This window comes from Pristis pectinata, chromosome 17, assembly GCF_009764475.1.
Source record: "Pristis pectinata isolate sPriPec2 chromosome 17, sPriPec2.1.pri, whole genome shotgun sequence".
Classification (NCBI taxonomy): Eukaryota; Metazoa; Chordata; class Chondrichthyes; order Rhinopristiformes; family Pristidae; genus Pristis; species Pristis pectinata.
In genome coordinates this window covers 6,361,377-6,383,010 of record NC_067421.1, presented here as the reverse complement: position 1 = coordinate 6,383,010, position 21,634 = coordinate 6,361,377, and the positions used below count along the sequence as shown (strand labels likewise).

The following is a 21,634-nucleotide window of genomic DNA, read 5'->3' as shown; positions in this document are numbered from 1 at the left end:
CGGGATATGGACCAAATGCAGGCTCACGTCGACCTTAGTCGGCATAGACCAGTCAGGATCCCTCTATACTGCTGGTCACTGGATTCTAATCACAAAAATAACCCTTCACCGTCACCCTCTGCCTCCTGTCACCAAACCAGTTGTTTATCCAATTTGCCAACTTACCCTGGATCCCCTGGGTTCCAGCCTTTTAAGACTAGTTTCCCATTTGGGTCCTTCTAAGCCTCAGCGAAGCCCATGTGAACCACATCAGCCACAGCACCCTCACACTTTGGTAACTCTCTGGAAACATTCAGTGGCAAATCAACAAGGCCAGGTGTGGGAGGGGCCAGCTCGGTGTGGGAGGGGCCAGACGGGTGTGGAAGGGGCCTGAGGCCCAGTGTGGGAGGGGCTGAGTGCCAGGTGTGGGAGGGGCCTGTTGGGTGTGGGAGGGGCCTGAGGTTAGGTGTGGTGAGGGTCTGGGATCAGTGTAACCAGGTAACACTTCAGGACGATACCATGGCTCTGCAGCTGTACGGAGACTTGAACTCCCAGCCCTCCCGCTCCGTCTACATCTTCCTCAAGAAGAACAACATTCCTTTCGAGTACAAAGAGGTGCGGCTGTTCATGGGTAAGGATCAGTCATTCCTGGGGAAGTGTGTGAGGAAACACAGTGAGCCAGAGAGGGGTGGAGTTGGGGGGGAGAGAGAGAGAGGGAGAGGGAGAGACAGAGACAGAGACAGAGAGACTGTGTGTGTGAGAGAGTGTGTGTGTGAGAGAGAGTGCGTGAGAGAGAGAGAGTGTGTGAGGGAGTGAGTGTGTGAGAGAGAGTGTGTGAGAGAGAGTGCGTGAGAGAGTGTGTGTGAGAGTGTACGTGAGAGAGTGTGAGAGAGTGTGTGAGTGTGAGAGTGTGAGAGAGATTGAGTGTGTGAGAGTGTGAGAGAGAGTGTGAGAGAGATTGTGTATGTGAGAGAGTAAGAGTGTGTGTTTGAGAGTGTGTGTGAGTGTGAGAGAGAGTGTGAGAGAGATTGTGTGTGAGAGTGTAAGAGTGTGAGAGAGTGAGAGAGTGTGTGTGAGAGAGAGTGTGCGTGAGAGAGTGCGTGAGAGAGTGTGTGAGAGAGTGTGTGTAAGAGAGTGTGAGAGAGTGTGTGAGAGAGTGAGTGTGTGAGAGAGAGTGTGTGAGAGAGAGTGCGTGAGAGAGAGTGCGTGAGAGTGTGTGTGAGAGAGTGTGTGAGAATGAGAGAGAGAGTGCGTGAGAGAGAGAGACTGAGTGTGTGTGTGTGTGTGTAAGAGAGAGGGAGACAGAGTACGTGAGAGAGTGTGGGAGAATCTGAGAGTGAGAGTAAGTGTGTGTGTGAGAGAGTATGAGAGAGAGAGAGAGACTGTGAGAGAGCAACTGAGAGAGAGACTGTGAGAGAGACAGAGAGAGTGAGAGACAGAGAGAGTGTGTGAGAGAAGGAGAGAGAAACAGAGAGACTGAGAGTGTGAGAGAGAGACTGAAAGAGAGTTGTGAGTGAGTCTGAGAGAGTGAGGGGGACAGAGAGAGAGACTGAGAGAGAGAGAGAGAGAGTGTGAGGGAGGGGAGACAGAGAGAATGGCAGAGTGACAGACTCAGACAACCAAAGAGACACAGAATACAGAGGAGTCCAGAGAGAGGGGGAGATCCAGTGAGAGCAAGGGAGTGCACAGAGAGGGAGCAAGGGAATGTGGAGAGAACAAGGGGGTGTGGGGGGAGTGTGGGGCTGTGAGGACGGAGGACACCGTGTTTCAGGGAGATCACCTCTCAGTCTTCGAGACTCTCTGGAGCACAGGCCCAGTCTGTTTAACTTCTCCTCACACAACAACCCCACCCTCCCGGATATCAGCCCAGTGAACCCTCACTCCCCCCACTCTGACAGAAGGTGGGGCAACCTCCAGCACCCTGTACTATTGGAGCAAAGTGTCAAATCCTCCTGCGGTTCAGGCCAGCTTACCCTCCACCTGAACTTTCAGTGATTCCAGAAGGGCAAACAGGTGGAGGGAGTGAGCCCAGAGGGAGAGGGAGGGAGAGAGACATGCAGAGGGAGAGAGAAAGAGAGAGGCAGAGAGAGAGAGGCAGAGAGAGAGAGAGGGAGAGAGGGAGAGAGATAGATATTTATATTCCTATTTATTAGTCACATGTACATCGAAACACAGTGAAATGCATCTTTTGCGTACAGTGTTCTGGGGGCAGCCCGCAAGTGTCGCCACGCTTCCAGCGCCAACATAGCATGCCCACAGCTCCTAACCCGTACGTCTTTGGAATGTGGGAGGAAACCGAAGCACCCGGAGGAAACCCACGCAGACACGGGAGAACGTACAAACTCCTTACAGACAGCGGCCGGAATTGAACCCGGGTCATTGGCGCTGTAATAGCATTACGCTAACCGCTACGCTACCAGAGAGAGAGGGAGAGAGAGAGAAGGAGAGAGAGGAGAGAGAGAGGGAGAGACACAGAGGAATGTAGACAGAGGGAACATGAGGACATCCGAACATTGGGAGCAGTAGGTGCCGTTCTGTTCCTGAGCTGCACTTCCAGTGCCTCCATCCAGCTGCCTGATCCCACAGACCTCACTTCCCAGAGATCCACTGGTTCCAGGCTTGGCTACAACTCACTGACTGGCCACCCACAGATCTGGGGGGAGAAGTCCAAAGAGTCTAGAAATTGCCCGTGGTGTCGGTGACGTTCCCTCAAACTGAGACGGTGCCCGTGCTCCTGGACAGCCCTGCACCCCATCACTGTGCCCTCCGTCCTGTGCTCACCAACCACTTTAAGAGGAACATTAAACACACACGCAGCATCAAACCAGGCCAGGAAATTCGGCTACTCTTTACAGCCGCGGTACACACACCACTTCAATTAAAATCCACGTACCATTGAACCGTCTGAATAAAGGTATCTGCAGCCTCTTCTGTGTTAACACTGTTGGTTAAGTCATTCTCCACTGCAAGAATAGTTTCTGAAGACAAGCTTCACTTGGGCTGCTGCAGGGTCCACTGAGGATGGGCTTTTTGCACTTTCTTTAATTGGAACTGAAAGAGAGAATGTTGTCAAAAACACCAGTTGGTGAAAACCATCAGAGCACAGGTTCCAGGCCATGTTCTGTACTGACGTAGATGATTCTGGAAAAGACATGATATGGTGTGACCCTGCTGTTTAATGTTGGGCCCGTGGTGCACCAATCAATCACCCCACTCGGTATTTGTCCACTGCCGCTCTGGTCCTGTGGCAGACCAGGGAGTTCCGTCGCAGTCACACGGTGCCACTCTCACACAGACGTCACCTTCGTATGGCAAGTGGCTGCTTCTGTGCTTTATACCAGGCTGCATTACATCATCATCATAGAGACACAGAGCATGGAAGCAGGCCCTTCAGCCCAACTCATCCATGCCAACCAAGTTGCCTATCTTGAGCTAGTCCCATTTGCCTGTGTTTGGCCCATGTCCCTCCAAACCTTTCCTATCCATGTACCTGTCCAGGTACCTTTTAAATGTGATTGTACCCACCTCTACCACTTCGTCTTGCACCTTGTTCCTTATCCACACTATGTGAAAGACCCCTCAGATCCCCTTTAAATCTCTCCCCTCTCACCTTAAACCTACACCCTCTAGTTTTAGACTCCCCTACCCTCGGAAACAAACTGTGTCTATTCAGCCTATCTATGACGTTCATGATTTTATAAACCTCTATCAGCCTCCTTCACTCCAGGCGACAAGCCCCAGCTTGTCCAGTCCCTCCTCATAACTCAAGCCGTCCAGTCCTTGCGAACCTCCTCCCCTACCAGACGTCAAAGGCCGGCTTTACAACGGGTAAAAGGCCTACTTCATCATGAGGAAGGGCAGCCCAGGGCGGTAGCTTTCAGAAAAGCCCTCCACTGGTGCAGTTAACATTGCTTCAGTCGCTCTGTCAGTTCCCTGGGTGCCAACCACTCACCGCCTTCTGATCAGCAGGGAATGGGCTTGGCTTTCGTGGGTGGAGGAGATGGAAAGCTGGAAACTGGATAATCAGATGGCCCGTCATGGGGACATTTCCTTCGCTTTCTTCCCTGGATGAGCCCCACCGTTAACCGGCGGGGAATGTACACGTGTGTTCTTGCAGCTGTAGGGAGAGCACGCCCAGACCAAGGCTGCGCACATGGGTGACCAGTGTCTGTGCAATGCACTCGGTCTTTTTTTTGTTCCAAAATAAACTTTATTCATCATAAAAAACAAACTAAATGCAACTATAAAACAGTGCAAACCTTTACATTCGTGTATGGATCAATCATTAGTGTTACCTTCTTATATAAAAACCACAGCACCGATGCCACTCGTGTGGCTCCCTGGGGGGCTACCCCAATCCTGTATTTACAATATTTAAGGGGCTTTCTCGCCTGACCCCACCCCTCCCTCTCCTGTGGCAGAAGAACCCTAAACTGTAATGCAATGCCCTCGGTCAGTGAGCCCTGGGGTGACACAAAAGCAGTGAAGTGAGCTGCAGAAATCCCAAGCCCCGGAGATGGTTGATGGGTCACCTCTTCAATCCATGGGTGACATCTCCCCACAGACCCTGACTCCTCCAACCCCTCACCATGTTCAGAGAGAGACACACACACACACACACACACACACACACACACACACACACACACACACACACACACACACACACACACACACACACACACACACACACACACACACAGGTCAGAGTCAGAGTCAGAGCTCTGGGCCCAGGGCAGTCACCCACAGGAGCCAGGGAGAGTGAATATGGGAACAGGGAAAGGCCGGGGGAGAGAGGGGGCCCTCCACAGGCTGTCCTGATGCTATTTGTTTCCATGCAGGAGAACAGTACTCCGAGGAATACCAGAAAATTAACCCCCTGGGAAAGGTGCCGGTTATAAAGGACGGGGACTTTGTGCTGGCCGAGAGGTGGGTAAACTACGGCCTGGAACCTTCTCCCGCTGCTGGGAGCAGGCTGGGCTGCGGGGAGGAGAGGGGAGGGGCTGGGGCAGAGGGGGATGGGCAGGTGAGGGAGCTGCAGTAGGAACAACCCTCGAGTTGTCAAAGTCAAGTTTATTGTCATGTGCACAAGTCCATCTATGCACAGGTGCAGTGAAAAACTTACTTGCAGCAGCACCACAGGCACATAGACATAAACATAAATTATACAAGAATTGTACAAGAAGGTACTAAAATGGACTTTGTTTTTTTGTTCTAATTGTGCTTTCTTGTAAAAATTGTGAGTAATTTATGTTTAATTTATGTTTTTCTTGTGAATGTTGTGTCTCTGATGCTCATTGCCTGTGATGCTGCCGCAAGTAAGTTTTTCCTTGCACCTTTGCCCACATGTACGTGTGCACGTGACAATAAACTCAACTTTAGACTTTGAAAGAACATAATTAGAACCAAAAATTAAACAAAGTTCAATTGTAGTGCAAAGTGACCAACATGGTCATGGTGTTGCTGTACTGAGGTAGTAATTAGGGTTGTGCAGGTTGGTTCAGGAACTGAATGGTTGAAGGGAAGTAGCTGTTCCTGAACCTGGTGGTGTGGGGACTTCAGGCTTCTGTACCTCCTGCCTGATGGGAGCTGTGAGAAGATGGCATGGCCTGGATGGTGGGGGGATCTTTGATGATAGATGTTGCCTTCTTGAGGCAGCGTCTCCTGTAGACACTCCCGATGGTGGGGAGGGATGTGCCCGTGATGTATTGGGCTGAGTCCACTACTCTCTGCAGCTTCTTGCATTCCTGCGCATTCGAATTGCCGTCCCAGACCGTGATGCAACCAGTCAGGATACTTTCAACAGAACATCTGTAGAAGTTTGTTAGCGTGTTCGGTGACAAGCCGAACCTCCTTAACCTTCTAAGAAAGTAAAGACGCTGGCACACCTTCCTTGTGATTACTTCTATGGAATACTGGGAGGGGAGGGGAAGGGAAGGGAGGGGAGGGGTGGGGAAGATGTGTGTGGTGGTGTCATCTCATTGGAAGTGGCAGAGATTATGCAGGATGATCCATTGAAGGTAGAGTCTGGTGGGGTGTGAGACAAGGGGACCATCATCCTCACTCTGGCTGGAGCAAGGTGGAGATGTGAGGGGACTACAGCAGCCTGGGTCGAGATTCCTGTCAACTGTGGTAGAGGAGAAGCCATGGTTCAGGAAAAAGGAAGGTAGTTTATAGGCACTGCTGTGGAAAGTATTGGCATCAGGACAGTTACTGCAGAGAACGGGAAACTGGGAGAGTGGTTCGGTTCCTTACAGGACACAGGTGGGAGGAGGTGTCGTTGGGATAACTGTGGGAGTCAGGGAGCTTCTGATGGATATCGGTGGCTAACCTGTCCTCTGAGATGAAGCTAGAGATGTCAAGAACATGGGACATAGAACAGTACAGCACAGGAACAGGCCCTTCGGCCCACCATGTCTGTGCTGAACACGATACTAAATTAAACTCAACCCATCTGCCCGCACGTGATCCATATCACTCCATTCCCTGCCCGTTCACCTGTCTGTCTAAATGCCTCATAAACATTGCTATCGTGTCTGCCTCCACCACCACCCCTGGCAGCACGTTCCAGGCACCCACCACTCTCTGTGTAAAAAACCTGCCCTGCACATCTCCTTTGAACTTTCCCCCTCTCACCTTGAACCCATGCCCTCTAGTATTTGACATTTGCACCCTTGGACTCTGACTGTCAACCCTATCCACCTGTGGGCCAGGTGAAGGTGGGAGCAGGGTGGACACTGGCAGCAGACCTACTGAAGTATTCCAGCTTTGCGATGAGACGTTTGCGTTCTATAAGGGTGTCAGAGGCAGCAGCAATACACTCATCGCTGGGAGTGTGATCCTGAGCGGAACTAAAGCAAAGACTGTTCCATCTATCCCACAGAACTCCACCGTGTCAGTTCCGGTGGCGACACTTGGAGGAGTTGAGCGGAGTTGGAGGAGAAGTTGTTCTCTGGGTGAAGGAGTGTGGTGTCAGAGGGGGACTGGTTGGGCTCCTGTTCAAGGAGGAGGTGAAGGGTTCCCATACTTTCCCGATGCAAGGATTGGACACCCACTGTGGGGACAAGCTGGCTGGAACCGGGAAGGTATCTGAGGTAGAACAACGTAAGTGGGAAGGGACCAGACAAGGGGATAAAGAATAGAGTCAAGCTTGGAAGAAGTAAGTTCTGGGGGGGCAAGAGCAGGATGAAACCAAAGGATCTTCCCAGACCATGGACCTTCAGAGGAGGTAGAAGTGAGCTGTGTGGTGCGGGAGGACCGTGAGGCTGGGAGTGGTGGAGGTTGGGGGGAGCGGGTAGATCTCCTGAGGAAATGGGGTTCCAGACTGTCTGGGAGACCATTGGCCCGGTGTCCAATTGGGGGTGGGGGGGGGGTGGGGAGGAATTGGGGAGGTGTTGGAGAACTGACGACGGCCTCCAAGACGACTCCATCACCCTTGTCAGTGAGTTTGATGACAATGTCCCGCTGGTCGTTAGTGAGCGGAGTGTTGCAGGTTCCGAGGGAGGCAGCTTAGAGTGAGGAAGGGCAGTGGGAGTTTTGAGGTGGCTGGTGTTTCATCGGTTAGACCATGAGATACAGGAGCAGAATTAGGCCATTCGGCCCATCGAGTCTGCTCCACCATTCAATCAAGGCTGATTCCTTTTTTTCAACCCCTTTCTCCTGCCTTCTCCCCATAACCCTTAACCCCCTTACCAATCGAGAACCTATCGATCTCTGCCTTAAATACATCCAATGACTTGGCCTCCACAGCCCTCCTAGAATGAATTCCACACATTCGCCACCTTCTGGCTGAAGAAATTCCTCCTCATCTCAGTTTTAGAGGGACGTCCCTTCATTCTGAGGCTGTACCCTCAGATCCTGGACTCTCCCACTGATGGAAACGTCCTCTCCACGTCCACTCTATCCAGGCCTTTCAGTATCCGGTAGGTACATAGGTACAATAGTTAGTGGTGAATAGATCTGGAGAGGTGTGAAGATGGAAGGAGTGGTCCATGTGGACGAGTTCTGGAGATGGGGAAGGGTCCATAGTTGGTGAGGGGGAGGGGGGTGAGGACTCTTGGCCAAAGACACTAACACAGAGTAAAGGCAACAACACCATGAGGTCATGAGATGGATCTGCACATGCCCACACGTGGCCTTACCTGTGGGCCTCAAGATGTGACAGGAGAGTCTAAACATACTGTGCTCACACACACACCAGAACTGTGAGGGTAGAATTTCAGTGGAATTCACAAGGAATAAATTGAAGCCGGAGACGTCTGTTAAGGAAGGAGCTGTGGCTGTAGAAGTGAGATCTGGTCAACACCTTATCAAAGACACAGTGGGAAACAGAGGCCATCGAGGGTGAACACAACCCAGGAGGTGAATGGAAACCTCTTCAGAGAGGAGGAGAACTTCACGCATGTCAGGGAGAGAAGTGGCATCGGACTGGATAGCATTGGGGCAAAATACTGCAGATGCTGGAGACCAGAGAGAAAATGCTGGAAATGCTCAGCAGGTCAGGCAGCATCTGTGGGGAGAGAAAGAAGTCGCCATTTTGGGTCGAGGACCCTTTATCAGAACTGGAAAAGTGAGGAAATGGACGTGGTTTAGGGCAGCCAAACAGTGTTCTGGAAGGAGAAACAAACTGCTGGAGACACGAGAGACTGGGCTCCAAATGTTGTAAATCAGTAAGTCTCCCAGTGGTAACTGAAATCTGAGGGAATTAAAATGCCACATGTTGATTTGCAGCAGCAGGAAGTTGTTTGGCTGTAATTCCAGCCTGTCAGGGATATTTACAGTGGACGCCCCAATGGTTTCCAACATGTTAATTGTCTGACTGGCTTTATCAATGCAATTCAGGGAGGGACTGTGTGGCAGGGTGCCAGAAGTCGGGAGAGACCAGTGGAATGAGGAAAAACTTGCAGAACCGGATATTGTTGCTTGGTTGGGATAAGACATAATTCTGAATAGCCCAGAGGTTGAGATCTGACAGAAATCCAGGACCTAACTGCAGGTCAAAAGGCTACTCGAACGTGAGATCAAACCAGAGGCACTCAGCGGGTCAGGCAGTGTGTGAGGAGAGAGAACTAACGTCAGGGGCGTCTCCAGGCTCCCTGCAGCAGGGTAACACACAGCACCGCTCCGGGAGCCCTGGGCAGGCTGGTGGGGCAGTGGAGACTTCCTCAGGTACCTGCCCATCCACCCCGAGCCAGGTTAGACAGCCTGGCACAAGTCCAGGGGGTCACAACGGGAATCACTCGCTGTCTGTCTCCTTGGATGTGGGGGGGGGGGTTTGTTGGGCCTGGATTGGGGTCCTTCTGGAGCAAGGAGACTGCGGGAGGTTTCACTGAGGTGGGTGGTATTATGCGAGACCCGGCAGGGATCAGGAGGGAGCTGTGTCCTGAGGCAGGACTCAGTTCCCAGCAGGCGTGGACTTGTTCATTGGTAAATTACTCTCATCGAGAGACAGGGTGTGGAACTACCCCCTGAGAGGGGTGGGCAGTAACCCTTCCTGCATTCACACAGCCCCCGGCTCGGTTCCTGAAGGAGGAGGTGCTGGAGGGGGGTGAGGGTCTGAGGTTTGTTTATTGCGGGGGTGCGCACTGGTGTTCTTCTGGGCTGTAAACTCTCCTGGATCTGGGGCGGATGTGGATCAGGCTGTGTAGAACCAGGTGAATGCGCTGCAGTCTTTCCTGCAGAGCTCGCCGCTTACAGACACTGCCTCCTGGTGGCCGCTGCATTACTGCAGCTGCTGCACTGCTGCATCGACAGGGCAAGAGTCCTGGCACCCCACAGCTCATATGAGTGGGATGTGAAGCCACAGGGACTGCTGGTGTGAAGTGGCTCCACCGTCAGTGTGGCTGCAGTGTGAGTGTGAAGGCTCAGCTCTCTCTCCTTCCTCCAGAGGGAGGAGGGTGTGTGAAGGGCACTGAGGGAGACGGTTAAGGGAGGGGACGGAAGGAGGTGCGGGAGTATGGGGGGGGCAAGTGTGTGTGTGTGTGTGTGTGTGTGTGTGTGTGTGTGTGTGTGTGTGTGTGTGTGTGTGTGTGTGTGTGAGAGAGAGAGAGAGAGAGAGAGAGAGAGATGAAGTCAAAGTCGAGTTTATTGTCACATGCACAAGTCCATGTGTGCACAGGTCCAACGAAAACTTACCTGCAGCAGCATCACAGGCACAGAGCATCAGATGAGCAGCAGCCACAAGGAAAACATAAATTAAACATAAATTATAGACATTTTGTGCAAGAAATTGTAATTGTGTGTGAGGGTGTATGTGAGACAGTGTGTGAGTGTGAGAGTCTGTATGTGTGAATGAGAGTGTGTGGGTCTCTGTATAAGTGTGTGTGTGTGAGAAGGGGTATGTCTAAGAGAGAATGTGTGTGTGTGTGTGTGTGTGTGTGTGTGTGCGTGAGAGTGTGTGTACGTGAGAGTATGTGTGTACGTGTGTGTGTATGTGAGTGTGTGTGTGTACGTGAGAGTGTGTGTACGTGAGAGTATGTGTGTACGTGTGTGTGTATGTGAGTGTGTGTGTGTACGTGAGAGTGTGTGTACGTGAGAGTATGTGTGTACGTGTGTGTGTATGTGTGAGTGTGTGTGTGTACGTGAGAGTGTGTGTACGTGAGAGTGTGTGTACATGAGAGTATGTGTGTATGTGTGTGTGTACGTGTGTGTGTGTGTGTGTTTGTGTGTGTGTGTGTGTGTGTGTGTGTGTGTGTGTGTAGATCTATACAGCGCAGAATCAGGCCCTTCAGCCCATCAAGTCCATGCTGACCATCAATTACCTACACACACTGATCCCAGTGACCAGCACTTGGCCTATAACCTTCCATGCCTTGGTGATTCAAGTGCTCACCCAGATACCCCCTGCCTCCACCACCCCTCAGGCAGTGTGTTCCAGACTCCAACCCCCCTCAGATCCCCTCAAAGTCTCTTACTCAAGGTAACTTGCCTTAATGACTACCGACCAAGTGGCTCTGACATCCACCGTCATGAAGTGCTTTGATAGGCTGGTCACAGCATGCATTAACTCCAGCCTCCCGGAAAACCTTGACCCACTGCAATTCGCCTACCATTGAAAGAGATTTAGGGTGGATGCCATCTCCCTGGCCCTACACTCACCTCTGGACCACCTGGACAGTAAAGACACTGATGTTAGACCATTGTTTATTGACCACAGCTCTGCCTTCAATACTATAATTCAAAGCAAACTCATCACCAAACTCTGAGACCTGGGACTCAACACCTCCCTCTGTAACTGGATCTTTGACTTCCTGACCAACAGACCGCAATCAGTGAGGATAGGCAGCAATATCTCCAGCACGATTATTCTCAACACTGGTGCCCCACAAGGCTGCGTCCTCAGCCCTCTGCTCTACTCCCTATACACTCGTGACTGTGTAGCCAGATTCTGCCCTAACTCCATCTACAAGGTTGCAGATGATACTACTGTTGTAGGCCGTATCTCAAACAGCGATGAGTTGGAGTACATGAAAGAGATAGAGAGCTTAGTGGGATGGTGTCATGACAACAACCTTTTCCTCAATGTCAGCAAAACGAAAGAGCTGGTCATTGACTTCAGGAAAGGGGGCGGTGTACATGCACCTGTCTACATCAATGGTGCTGAGGTCGAGAGGGTTGAGAGCTTCAAGTTCCTAGGAGTGAACACCACCAATAGCCTGTCCTAGTCCAACCATGTAGACGCCATGGCCAAGAAAGCTCACCAGCGCCTCTATTTCCTCAGGAGGCTAAAGAAATTTGGCATGTCCCCTTTGGCACTCACCAACATTTATCAATGCACCATAGAAAGCATCCTATCTGGATGCATCACGGCTTGGTATGGCAACTGGTCTGCCCAGGACTGCAAGAAACTGCAGAGAGTTGTGGACACAGCCCAGCACATCACGGAAACCAGCCTCCCCTCCATGGACTCTGTCTATACCTTTTGCTGCCTTGGTGAAGCAGCCAGCATAATCAAAGACCCCACCCACCCAGGTCGTTCTGTCTTCTCCCCTCTCCCATCAAGCAGAAGATACAGGAGCCTGAGGGCACGTACCACCAGGCTCAAAGACAGCTTCTATCCCATAGTGATAAGACTATTGAACAATTCCCTAGTACAACGAGATGGATTCCTGACCTCACAGTCTACCTTGTTATGACCTTGCACCTTATTGTCTTCCTGCAATGCACTTCCCTGTAGCTGTGACACTTTACTCTGTATTTACTCCTGTACTACCTCAATGCACTGTGTAGTGAATTGACCTGTACAATCGGTTTGCTAGACAAGTTTTTCACTGAACCTCAGTACAAGTGACAATAATAAACGAATACCAATACTCTTCAACTTAAACCCACGCCCTTTGCTTTTAAGCACCTCTGCTATGGGGAAGTTTCCTGCTCTCTACCCAATCTATGCCTCTTGTAATTGTGTCAGGTCCCCCTCTGCTCCAAGGAAAACAAACCCACTCTCCCTTTGTATCTGAAACATTCTAGGCAATGAACCTCCTCTGCAGCCAGCTCCTTCCTACGGCGCGGCGACCAGAACTGCACGTGGTGTTCCAAGTGCAGTCAAACCAGTGTCTTGTAAAGTTGCAGCGTTTATATTCGGACGTGCCCTATAAAGACAAGTGTGCCGCATCGATCTCCACTCCACTATGGGCCTGTGCTGCCACCTTCAGGGATCCTCGGGCTCCAAGGTCCCTCTCTTCCTCAGTACTCCCCAGGGCCCTGCCGTTCACGGTGTATGTCCTACCCTTATTACACCCCCAAAATGTATCACTCCACACTGATTGGGACTAAATTCCATCCGCCATTGCTCCACCCTATTTACCAGCTGACCAACACGAGTCCAGACGAAGGATCTTGACCCGAAACATTGACTGTCCACTTCCCTCCACAGATGCTGCCTGACCCGCTGAGTTCCTCCAGCTGTTTGTTTTTTGAAGCTAATCGATATCGTTGTATAACCTAAGAATACCCTCCTCACGATATTGTTCTATAACCCTGTCACCACCAATTATCATGTCATCTTCAAACTTACTAAACACACCTCCTACATTCACATCTAAGTCACGTAACAGACAGTGAGGGTCTCAGCACCGATCTCTGTGGTACACCACTGGTCACAGGCTTCCAATCACAAACCAACCCTCTACCATCACCCTCTCTCTCCTATTACCTAGAAAATGTTGGATCCAATTTGCCAACTTGCCTTGGGTCGCATGGGTTCTAACCTTGTGGACCAACCTTCCCTGTGGGACCTTGTCAAATGCCTTACTGAACTCACGTGGACACCATCAACCACACAGCCCTCATCAATATATTTAGTTATTTCATCAAAAAACTCCATTTATTTAGTCAGACAGGATCTCCCACCAGCCACAAACCCATGCTGACTATCGCTGATCAATCCCTGCCTTTCCAAGTGCATATTAATCGTGTCCCTCAGGATTTCCTCCGATAAATTCCCTACCACTAGCCTTTATAAATTCCTGGATATTCCCTGCTGCTGTTCTTGAATCGCATTTGCGGTCTTCCAATCATCTGGCATCTCAGCAGTGGCCAGTGAAGATTTCAATCTCTGTCAGGGCCCCAGTGATCTCCTCCCTTGCCTCCCACAGCAGCCTGGGAGATGCATCATCAGGCCTGGGGATTTATCCATCTTCATGCCCACTAAGACGGTCCTTTTTTTAATGATAATTCTCTAAAATATCATCAACATCCCCCTTCTCAAAATCTCCAGCTCCAAGGTCCTCCTCCTTCGTGAATGTGGAAGAGAAGTACCCATTTCAAAGTCAAAGTCGAGTTTATTGTCATCTGCACAAGTCCACGTGTGCACAGGAGCAATGAAAAACTTACTTGCAGCAGCATCACAGGCGCAGAGCATCTGATAAGCAGCATTCACAGAAAGACATAAATTAAACATAATTTAAACACAATTTAAACACAATTTTTGCAAGCAAAACAGTTTAGAACAAAATAAAAGTCTATTTCAATGCACAGTGGTCCCAGTGTTGCTGCACTGAGGTAGTGATTAGGGTTGTGCAGGTTGGTTCAGGAACCGAATGGTTGAAGGGAAGTAGCTGTTCCTGAACCTGGTGGTGTGGGGACTTCAGGCTTCTGTACCTCCTGCCCGATGGGAGCTGCGAGAAGATGGCACGGCCCGGATGGTGGGGATCTTTGATGACGGATGTTGCCTTCTTGAGGCAGCATCTCCTGTAGACACTCCCGATGGTGGGGAGGGATGTGCCCGTGATGTATTGGGCAGAGTCCACTACTCTCTGCAGCTTCTTATATTCCTGCGCATTCGAGCTGCTGTACCAGACCGTGATGAAGCCAGTCAGGATACTTTCAACAGAACATCTGACGAAGTTTGTTAGCGTGTTCGGTGACAAGCCGAACCTCCTTAACCTTCTGAGAAAATAAAGACACTGGCACACCTTCCTTCTGATTACACCTATGTGCTGGGCCCAGGACAGGTCGTCTGATGTGTTAACACCCAGGAATTTAAAGCTGTTGACTCTCTCCACTGCCAATCCCCCAATGTAGTCTGAAGCATGTTCACCCTCCTGAAGTCAACAAGCAGTTCTTCAGGTTTACTGATGTGGAGCGAGAGGTTGTTGTGGCACCATTCAGCCAGGTGTCCTATCTCGCTCCTGTACGCTGACTCATCATTGTCTGTGATTCGTCCAACAACAGTGGTGTCGTCGGCGAATTTGTAAACGGCATTGGAGCTGTGCTTAGGCACACAGTCATGTGTGTACAGAGAGCAGAGCAGGGGGCTAAGCACAGAGCCTTGAGGTGCACCTGTGTTGATGATCAGTGAGGAAGAGATGGTGTTACTGATCCTCACTGACTGAGGTCTGCTGATGAGGAAGTCAAGGATCCAGTTGCAGAGGGAGGTACAGAGGTTCAGGTCTTGTAGCTTGATGATGAGTCTGGATGGTATGATTGTGTTGGACGCCGAGCTGCAGTCGATGAACAGCAGCCTGACGTATGAACTCCTGTTGTCCAGATGGTCCAGAGCAGAGTGAAGAGCCAGATAAATTGCATCTGCTGTTGACCTGCTGTGGTGGGAGACAAAGTGAAGTGGATCCAGGACTGGGCAGATCAAATCCGGTATCTTGTGGCTCCATTCGTCACACCCATTTTGTCCCTAACGGATTTCATTTTCCCCCTGGCTCCCCATATGCTCTTAATATAAAATACCTTGGGATTGTCTTTAACCTATCAGCCACTGATATTTCATGGCAAAAAAAAGCATGATGATGCTGGAGGAACTCAGCAGGCCAGGCAGCATCCGTGGAGAAAAGCAGGCGGTCAACGTTTTGGGTCAGGACCCTTCTTCAGGACTGAAGATAGGAAAAGGGGAAGCCCGATATATAGGAGGGAAAAGCAGAGCAGTGATAGGTGGACAGAAGAGGGGAGGTGGGGTGGGCGCAGGGTGGTGATAGGTAGATGCAGGTAAGAGATGGTGATGGGCAGGTGTGGGGGAGGAGGGGAGAGCAGATCCACCGGGGGATGGGTCAAAGGGAAGGAGAGGGGAGAAAGGGGGGGGGTAGAAGAAAGAAGCACGGTTGGGGGGGGGGTGGGGGGGTGGGGAAGGAGGGTGGGTAAAGTGGGAGAATTCGATGTTCGTGCCGTTAGGCTGCAAGGTTCCGAGACGGAAAATGAGGTTTGTTCCTCCAGTTTGCGCTTGGAATTCTCCCGGCAGTGGGGGACGCCGAGGACTGACGTATCAGTGATAGTGTGGGAGGGGCAGTTGAAGTGTCCGGCAACGGGGAGATGCAGGTCACAGATGCCAGTCACTAAGGTGTGTGGAGCAGGGGAGGGGAGGGGTTGTGGGGGAGGCGGAGGGGGGATTTTGGGAGGGGGTGAGGAGGAGCTGATGGGGGATGGGGTGTGGGAGGAGGGGTTGGGGGTGAGAGTGTGGAGGGGAGGGGTGAGGGGGTGGGAAGGGTCGGGGGTGGGCTGGGGAGGGGTGGGGGGAGGGAGGGGTATTGGTATTGGTATTGGTTTATTATTGTCACTTGTACTGAGGTACAGTGAAAAACTTGTCTTGCAAACCGATCGTACAGGTCAATTCATTACACAGTGCAGTTACATTGAGTCAGTACAGAGTGCATTGATGTAGTACAGGTAAAAATAATAACAGTACAGAGTAAAGTGTCACAGCTACAGAGAAAGTGCAGTGCAATAAGGTGCAAGGTCACAACAAGGTAGATCGTGAGGTCAGAGTCCATCTCATTGTATAAGGGAACAGTTCAATAGTCTTATCACAGTGGGGTAGAAGCTGTCCTTAAGTCTGGTGGTACGTGCCCTCAGGCTCCTGTATCTTCTACCCGATGGAAGAGGAGAGAAGAGAGAATGACCCGGGTGGGTGGGGTCTTTGATTGTTCTGGCTGCATCGCCAAGGCAGCGGGAGGTAAAGACAGAATCCAAGGAGGGGAGGCTGGTGTCCGTGATGCGCTGGTTTGTGTCCACAACTCTCTGCAGTTTCTTGTGGTCCTGGGCAGACCAGTTGCTGTACCAAGCCGTGATACATCCAGATAGGATGCTTTCTATGGTGCATCGATAAAAGTTGGTCAGTGCCAAAAGGGACAAACCAAATTTCTTTAGCCTCCTGAGGAAGTAGAGGCACTGGTGAGCTTTCTTGGCCGTGGCATCTACGTGATTTGACCAGGACAGGCTGTTGGTGATGTTCACTCCCAGGAACTTGAAGCTGTCAACCCTCTCGACCTCAGCACCATTGATGTAGACAGGTGCATGTACACCGCCCCCTTCCTGAAGTCAATGACCAGCTCTTTTGTTTGAGGGGAGGAGTGAGGGGGGAGAGGGAGGGGGTGAGGGGAGGAGGGGGAGGGGTGTGAGGGAATTGAAGGGGTGAGGGTGTGGGGTGGGGAGGGAGGGAGGGGGTGAGGGGAGGAGGGGGAGGGGTGTGAGGGAATGAAGGGGTGAGGGTGTGGGGTGGGGAGGGGGTGAGGGGGTAGGGGAGGGGGAGGGGAGGATGGTGGGCGTGAGTGAGGGGTGGGGGTGAAGAGGGGAGGGGGCGAGGTTGGGGATGAGGGAAGGAGTGGGAGGGGTGAGGGGCTGAGGTGGTGAGGGGGAGGGGGAGGAGGGGTGGGGAGTGGAGGGGTGAGGGGTTGGTGGGGAGGAAGGGTGAGGGGGTGGGGGAGGGACAGGGGTGGGGATGGAGTGGGGGGAGGGTGGGGGGGAGGAGGGGTGAGTGGGGAGGGGTGATGGGGAGGGAGAGGGGAGGTGGGGTAGGGGGTGGGGATGGAGTGGAGGGGTGAGGGGCCGGGGGAGGTGGCTCGCACTGTCTGGCTGCTGCAGGGTAACTGTCCCCACCTGCCCCACAGTGTGGCCATCCTGAAGTACCTGGCTGGTAAATACCGGACCCCCGAGCACTGGTACCCCACCGAGCTGCAGCAGCGGGCCCGTGTGGACGAGTACCTTGCCTGGCAACACTTCAGCCTGCGGCCACAGGCTGCTAAAGTCTTCATGATCAAGGTGAGAAACGCCGAGCACCGTCCGGAGGGACCTCCACACCCGGGACACACTGAGACCCCCGCGCCGCGCCCCCCCCCCCCCCCCCCCCCCCCGTGCTGTGTTTGTCGGTGACACTCCCACCCTCCCATCCCTTGGGTCACCGCCCCACCCATGGAGAGAACCTGCCTCGTTGTGGGGGGTGGTGGTGAGTGACCCACTCTTGTCTCAGCCCCTCTCTGTGAACGACCCGGGGTCTGAAACCGGGGCAGGAGTTCCTGTCTTGTAACGCCCCCTCTTCTGGGCCACTCATAGAGCCCCTGCCCCCACCGCTAACCCCCTCCTCCCACATCACCCGGCCCACTGCCACGTCTGTTGCTGATCGTGCCCCTGCCCTCTGCCCACAGCTGAGAAACCACGGTGCAGCCCAAACACTTGGCTTGTTTGCTCCAGTGTTGTGTCTCCCAGGGAGATTCTCTCAGCTCGGAATCCTGCTTCCTTCCCAGGGTTTTCAGGCAGGAAGTGGCGATGTGATCTGTCAGTAGCCACACTTCTGTCCCGTGGCCCAAGGAACTCCCTGGTGGTGGTGAGGAGGAACATGAACCCTCCAACCATCCCTGCCACTGCCCCCGGTGTGTGGTGTGACTGTGGACAGGACCAGAGTCACCCGCTGTGTGCAGACACTACACAGCCTGGAACTGCGAGACCATGAACCAGATACAATCAAACTCTCCCTCCCTCCCTCCCTCCCTCTCTCAGACCTCCTCCCCAGCTGACACAGCACCTCACCAGTAACTAGTGTGAAAACAAGCCAGTTTGCCGGTGCCTTTGGCTGCCAAGGTGTGGATCCCAGCCTCACTCCTCCCCCACCCCCGGTGCTGTGGGTTGTCCTGTGGAGGCGGTGATTAGTGAGCTTTATGGTGAGGACCTCCTGTATTGGACCCATCCCTCCAGAGTCTCTCCAGCCCGTGTTGTGGTGTTCCTTGTCTTCAGCTTCCATCTCTGCTCTGTCGACAGCCCCGTTATCCCTTTAATAGCAGAAGGTTCTAGGTCCCTGCTACACAGAACATCCTGCAGTACAGCACAGGAACAGGCCCTTCGGCCCACAATATTGTGCCGAACCAATTAAGCTAACGACACCTAATCAAACTAATCCCTTCTGCCTGCACGCAGTCCATCTCCCTCCATTCTCTGCACATCCATGTGTCTATCTAAGAGCCTCTGAAACGCCCTATCATATCTGCCTCCACCACCCCCCCGGCAGCACATTCCAGGCACCCACCACTCTCTGCGTAAAAAAACCTGCCCGGGAACATCTCCTTTGAACTTACCCCCTTCTTACCTTAAATGCACGCCCTCCGGTATTAGACATTTCAACCCTGGGGAAAAGATATCAGCTGTCTACTCTATCTATGCCCCTCATAATCGTATAAACCTCTATCAGGTCTCCCCTCAGCCTCCGCCACGCCAGAGGAGACCTGATAGAGGTTTATAAAATTGTGGGCCCTGTAACGCGAGGAGCCTTCACTCCCCCCGCCGTACATCCCCGGCCGTTGGGAACCTGGCCCCCTGCCCCCACCCCTCACACTGCGCTGTCCGGTGTCCGCAGGGTCTGGTGCCAGTCGTCGCTGGGAGACCGGAGCCTGAGGCCAGCGTGAAGGAAGCCGTGGACGAGCTGAACCAGAGCCTGGAGAAGTTTCAGCAGAAGTTCCTGCAGGACAAGCCCTTTGTTGTTGGAGCTGAGATCTCGCTGGCAGACCTGGTCGCCATCGTGGAGCTGATGCAGGTGGGTAGCAGGAACCCAGAGGGCACAGCACCGAAGGAGACTGTTCGGCCCTTCACATGTACTAGCTCTTCAACTGTTCTAATCCCATTTCCTTTCCTTTTACATCCTCCTACATTCTTACCATCTGACTGTCCTTGACTCAACAACTCTCCCCACACTGCTCTCTGCGGCGAAGCCTTCCATGGTTGAGCAGCTCCTGTGAAGGCCTTACCTCCAGATAAGGGGGGATTTCCAGTCCCACCACAAGTGGGGTTCGCTCTGTGTCACCCCCCCTCCCCTCCAGGACCCTCTGTGTTACGACAGTGTCCGGCGACTGACCGTGGTCTCTGACACCGGCCCCTCACCCCTGGGCCCACAAGGCTCCGGGGAGGGGCAACACCGCAGGAAGTCGGCACAGGGGTATCCGTATCCAGGCTCCGGCACCGGGATCCTCTTCCCCCCTCCCCCACACAGACACGGGCAAACTGGGGGGCGCAGGGTGAGGAGGGGGCAGGGGAGGAGGAGGAGGCAGGGGAGGAGGAGGAGGCAGGGGAGGAGGAGGGGGCAGGGGAGGAGGAGGAGGCAGGGGAGGAGGAGGGGGCAGGGGAGGAGGAGGAGGCAGGGGAGGAGGAGGGGGCAGGGGAGGAGGAGGAGGCAGGGGAGGAGGAGGGGGCAGGGGAGGAGGAGGGGGCAGGGAAGGAGGAGGAGGCAGGGGAGGAGGAGGGGGCAGTGGAGGAGGAGGAGGCAGGGGACGGGGCAGGAGGGGGCAGGGGAGGAGGAGGCAGGGGAGGAGGAGGGGGCAGGGGAGGAGGAGGAGGCAGGGGAGGAGGAGGGGGCAGGGGAGGAGGAGGAGGCAGGGGAGGAGGAGGGGGCAGGGGAGGAGGAGGAGGCAGGGGAGGAGGAGGGGGCAGGGGAGGAGGAGGAGGCAGGGGAGGAGGAGGGGGCAGGGGAGGAGGAGGGGGCAGGGGACGGGGCAGGAGGGGGCAGGGGAGGAGGAGGAGGCAGGGGAGGAGGAGGGGGCAGGGGACGGGGCAGGAGGGGGAATGTGGAGGAGAAGGGAGGATGTGGGGGGAGGGAGGGGGAAGAGAGAGGAGAGGGCAGGGGAGGGGGGCAGGACACGGGGAGGGGGAGTGGGCAGGAGGAAAGTGGGGCAGGAGAGGGGGGGTAGAAGAGGGGTTGACAAGGTCTGTGGATACGTCCAGCACCCCCACACCACTCACTGGAACCTCCAGAGGGAGGGAGGAAGGGGACAGACTGTTCCGGAGTCAGGGTTCCATTTAATCCTTATCCGATGGAGCTGCAGCGAATCCTCACGGGAACATCTGTCCAGAGCAGGTGGACCAACAGGACACTGGGAATCGGTGCTCCTGAAGGTGGCCTCCTCCCCCCCTCCCTCCCACCCACCCTCCGTCCGTCCTTTGGGTGTCCAGGGGTGAGAGAAGGGAGTGGGGGGAAGAGGGAGAGGGAAGGAGTGAGGGAAGGAACTGGAGAGTGTTGTGAAACAGACTCGAGGTCTCGAAGGACAAGGACTCTGAACACAGTCTTAGAGATAAGTGATTTATTTACAAAGACAAACGAGCGGAAAAGGTAACGGGCGCAACACACACACACACACTCACACACACGCACGCACGCACGCACGCACGCACACACGCACGCGCACACACGCACACAGAGTTGATAGTGAGTGTGGGATAATTGCAACAGGTGTAAAATATACACACACAACTAACTAGGTACAGGCAATCAAGGGAAACAATACGCTACCTGCCACCCCTTGACTCAGTGCAGGCACAGCTCTCTGCTACCAGGGATACTAACTAATTTCTCCAGCGCCGTTCTACAGTTCCTCGGCCTGGAATGAAGCAGATGCTCCTAAACCTATTAAACAGTGCACACCTCACCAACAAGGCATCCCTCGGAGACAAAAGAGACCGAGCCAAGCACACGTGGCACTCTTTCTTTCTTTTTCAATCTTTTTATTAATTTTCAAATTAATACAGATTAATACGTCTAACATCAGTGGCTATACACGTGATACAAAGAGATCGGGAGGAGAATCATGACATATATAATCATAAAGAATAAAAAATATATTTCAGGCCCCACGGTCTCTTAGTAAGCGAATATAATACAAAAAAAATCAAAAAGGGAAAGAAAAAGATTTATTGTATAAAAAAAAGAACCCCCAAATCGAAAGAAATTTTAAGTGATAAATCGAAACAAACTAAAAACAAATTTCAAAAGAAAAAAAAACTGGGCTGATATTTCTCGATGAACAAAGAGCATTTATTTTGTCGTCAACTCTGCTCCTCTAAGATCTACATCATATGAAAATATTGAATGAATGGTCTCCCTCGAATTTAAGCGAAGAATCCGCAGAGCCACTCCTAATTTTTTCTAAGTTTAAACATGATCTAGTTTGAGAGA

The 21,634-nt window shown here is 52.8% G+C and overlaps 1 protein-coding gene across 1 annotated transcript in view; it reads left to right on the top strand.

Annotated features, from left to right (window-relative positions):
- Nucleotides 1-441: 441 nt before the first annotated feature.
- The window catches only part of LOC127579286 (glutathione S-transferase theta-1-like), a 31,308-nt gene continuing 10,115 nt past the window's right edge, over nucleotides 442-21,634 (top strand). Inside the window, exons 1-4 of the mRNA XM_052031977.1 lie at nucleotides 442-610; nucleotides 4,821-4,908; nucleotides 17,313-17,463; nucleotides 19,049-19,225. Coding sequence (XP_051887937.1) covers nucleotides 499-610; nucleotides 4,821-4,908; nucleotides 17,313-17,463; nucleotides 19,049-19,225 — 528 coding nt within the window. The 5' untranslated portion in view covers nucleotides 442-498. The remainder of the gene's footprint in view (nucleotides 611-4,820; nucleotides 4,909-17,312; nucleotides 17,464-19,048; nucleotides 19,226-21,634) is intronic.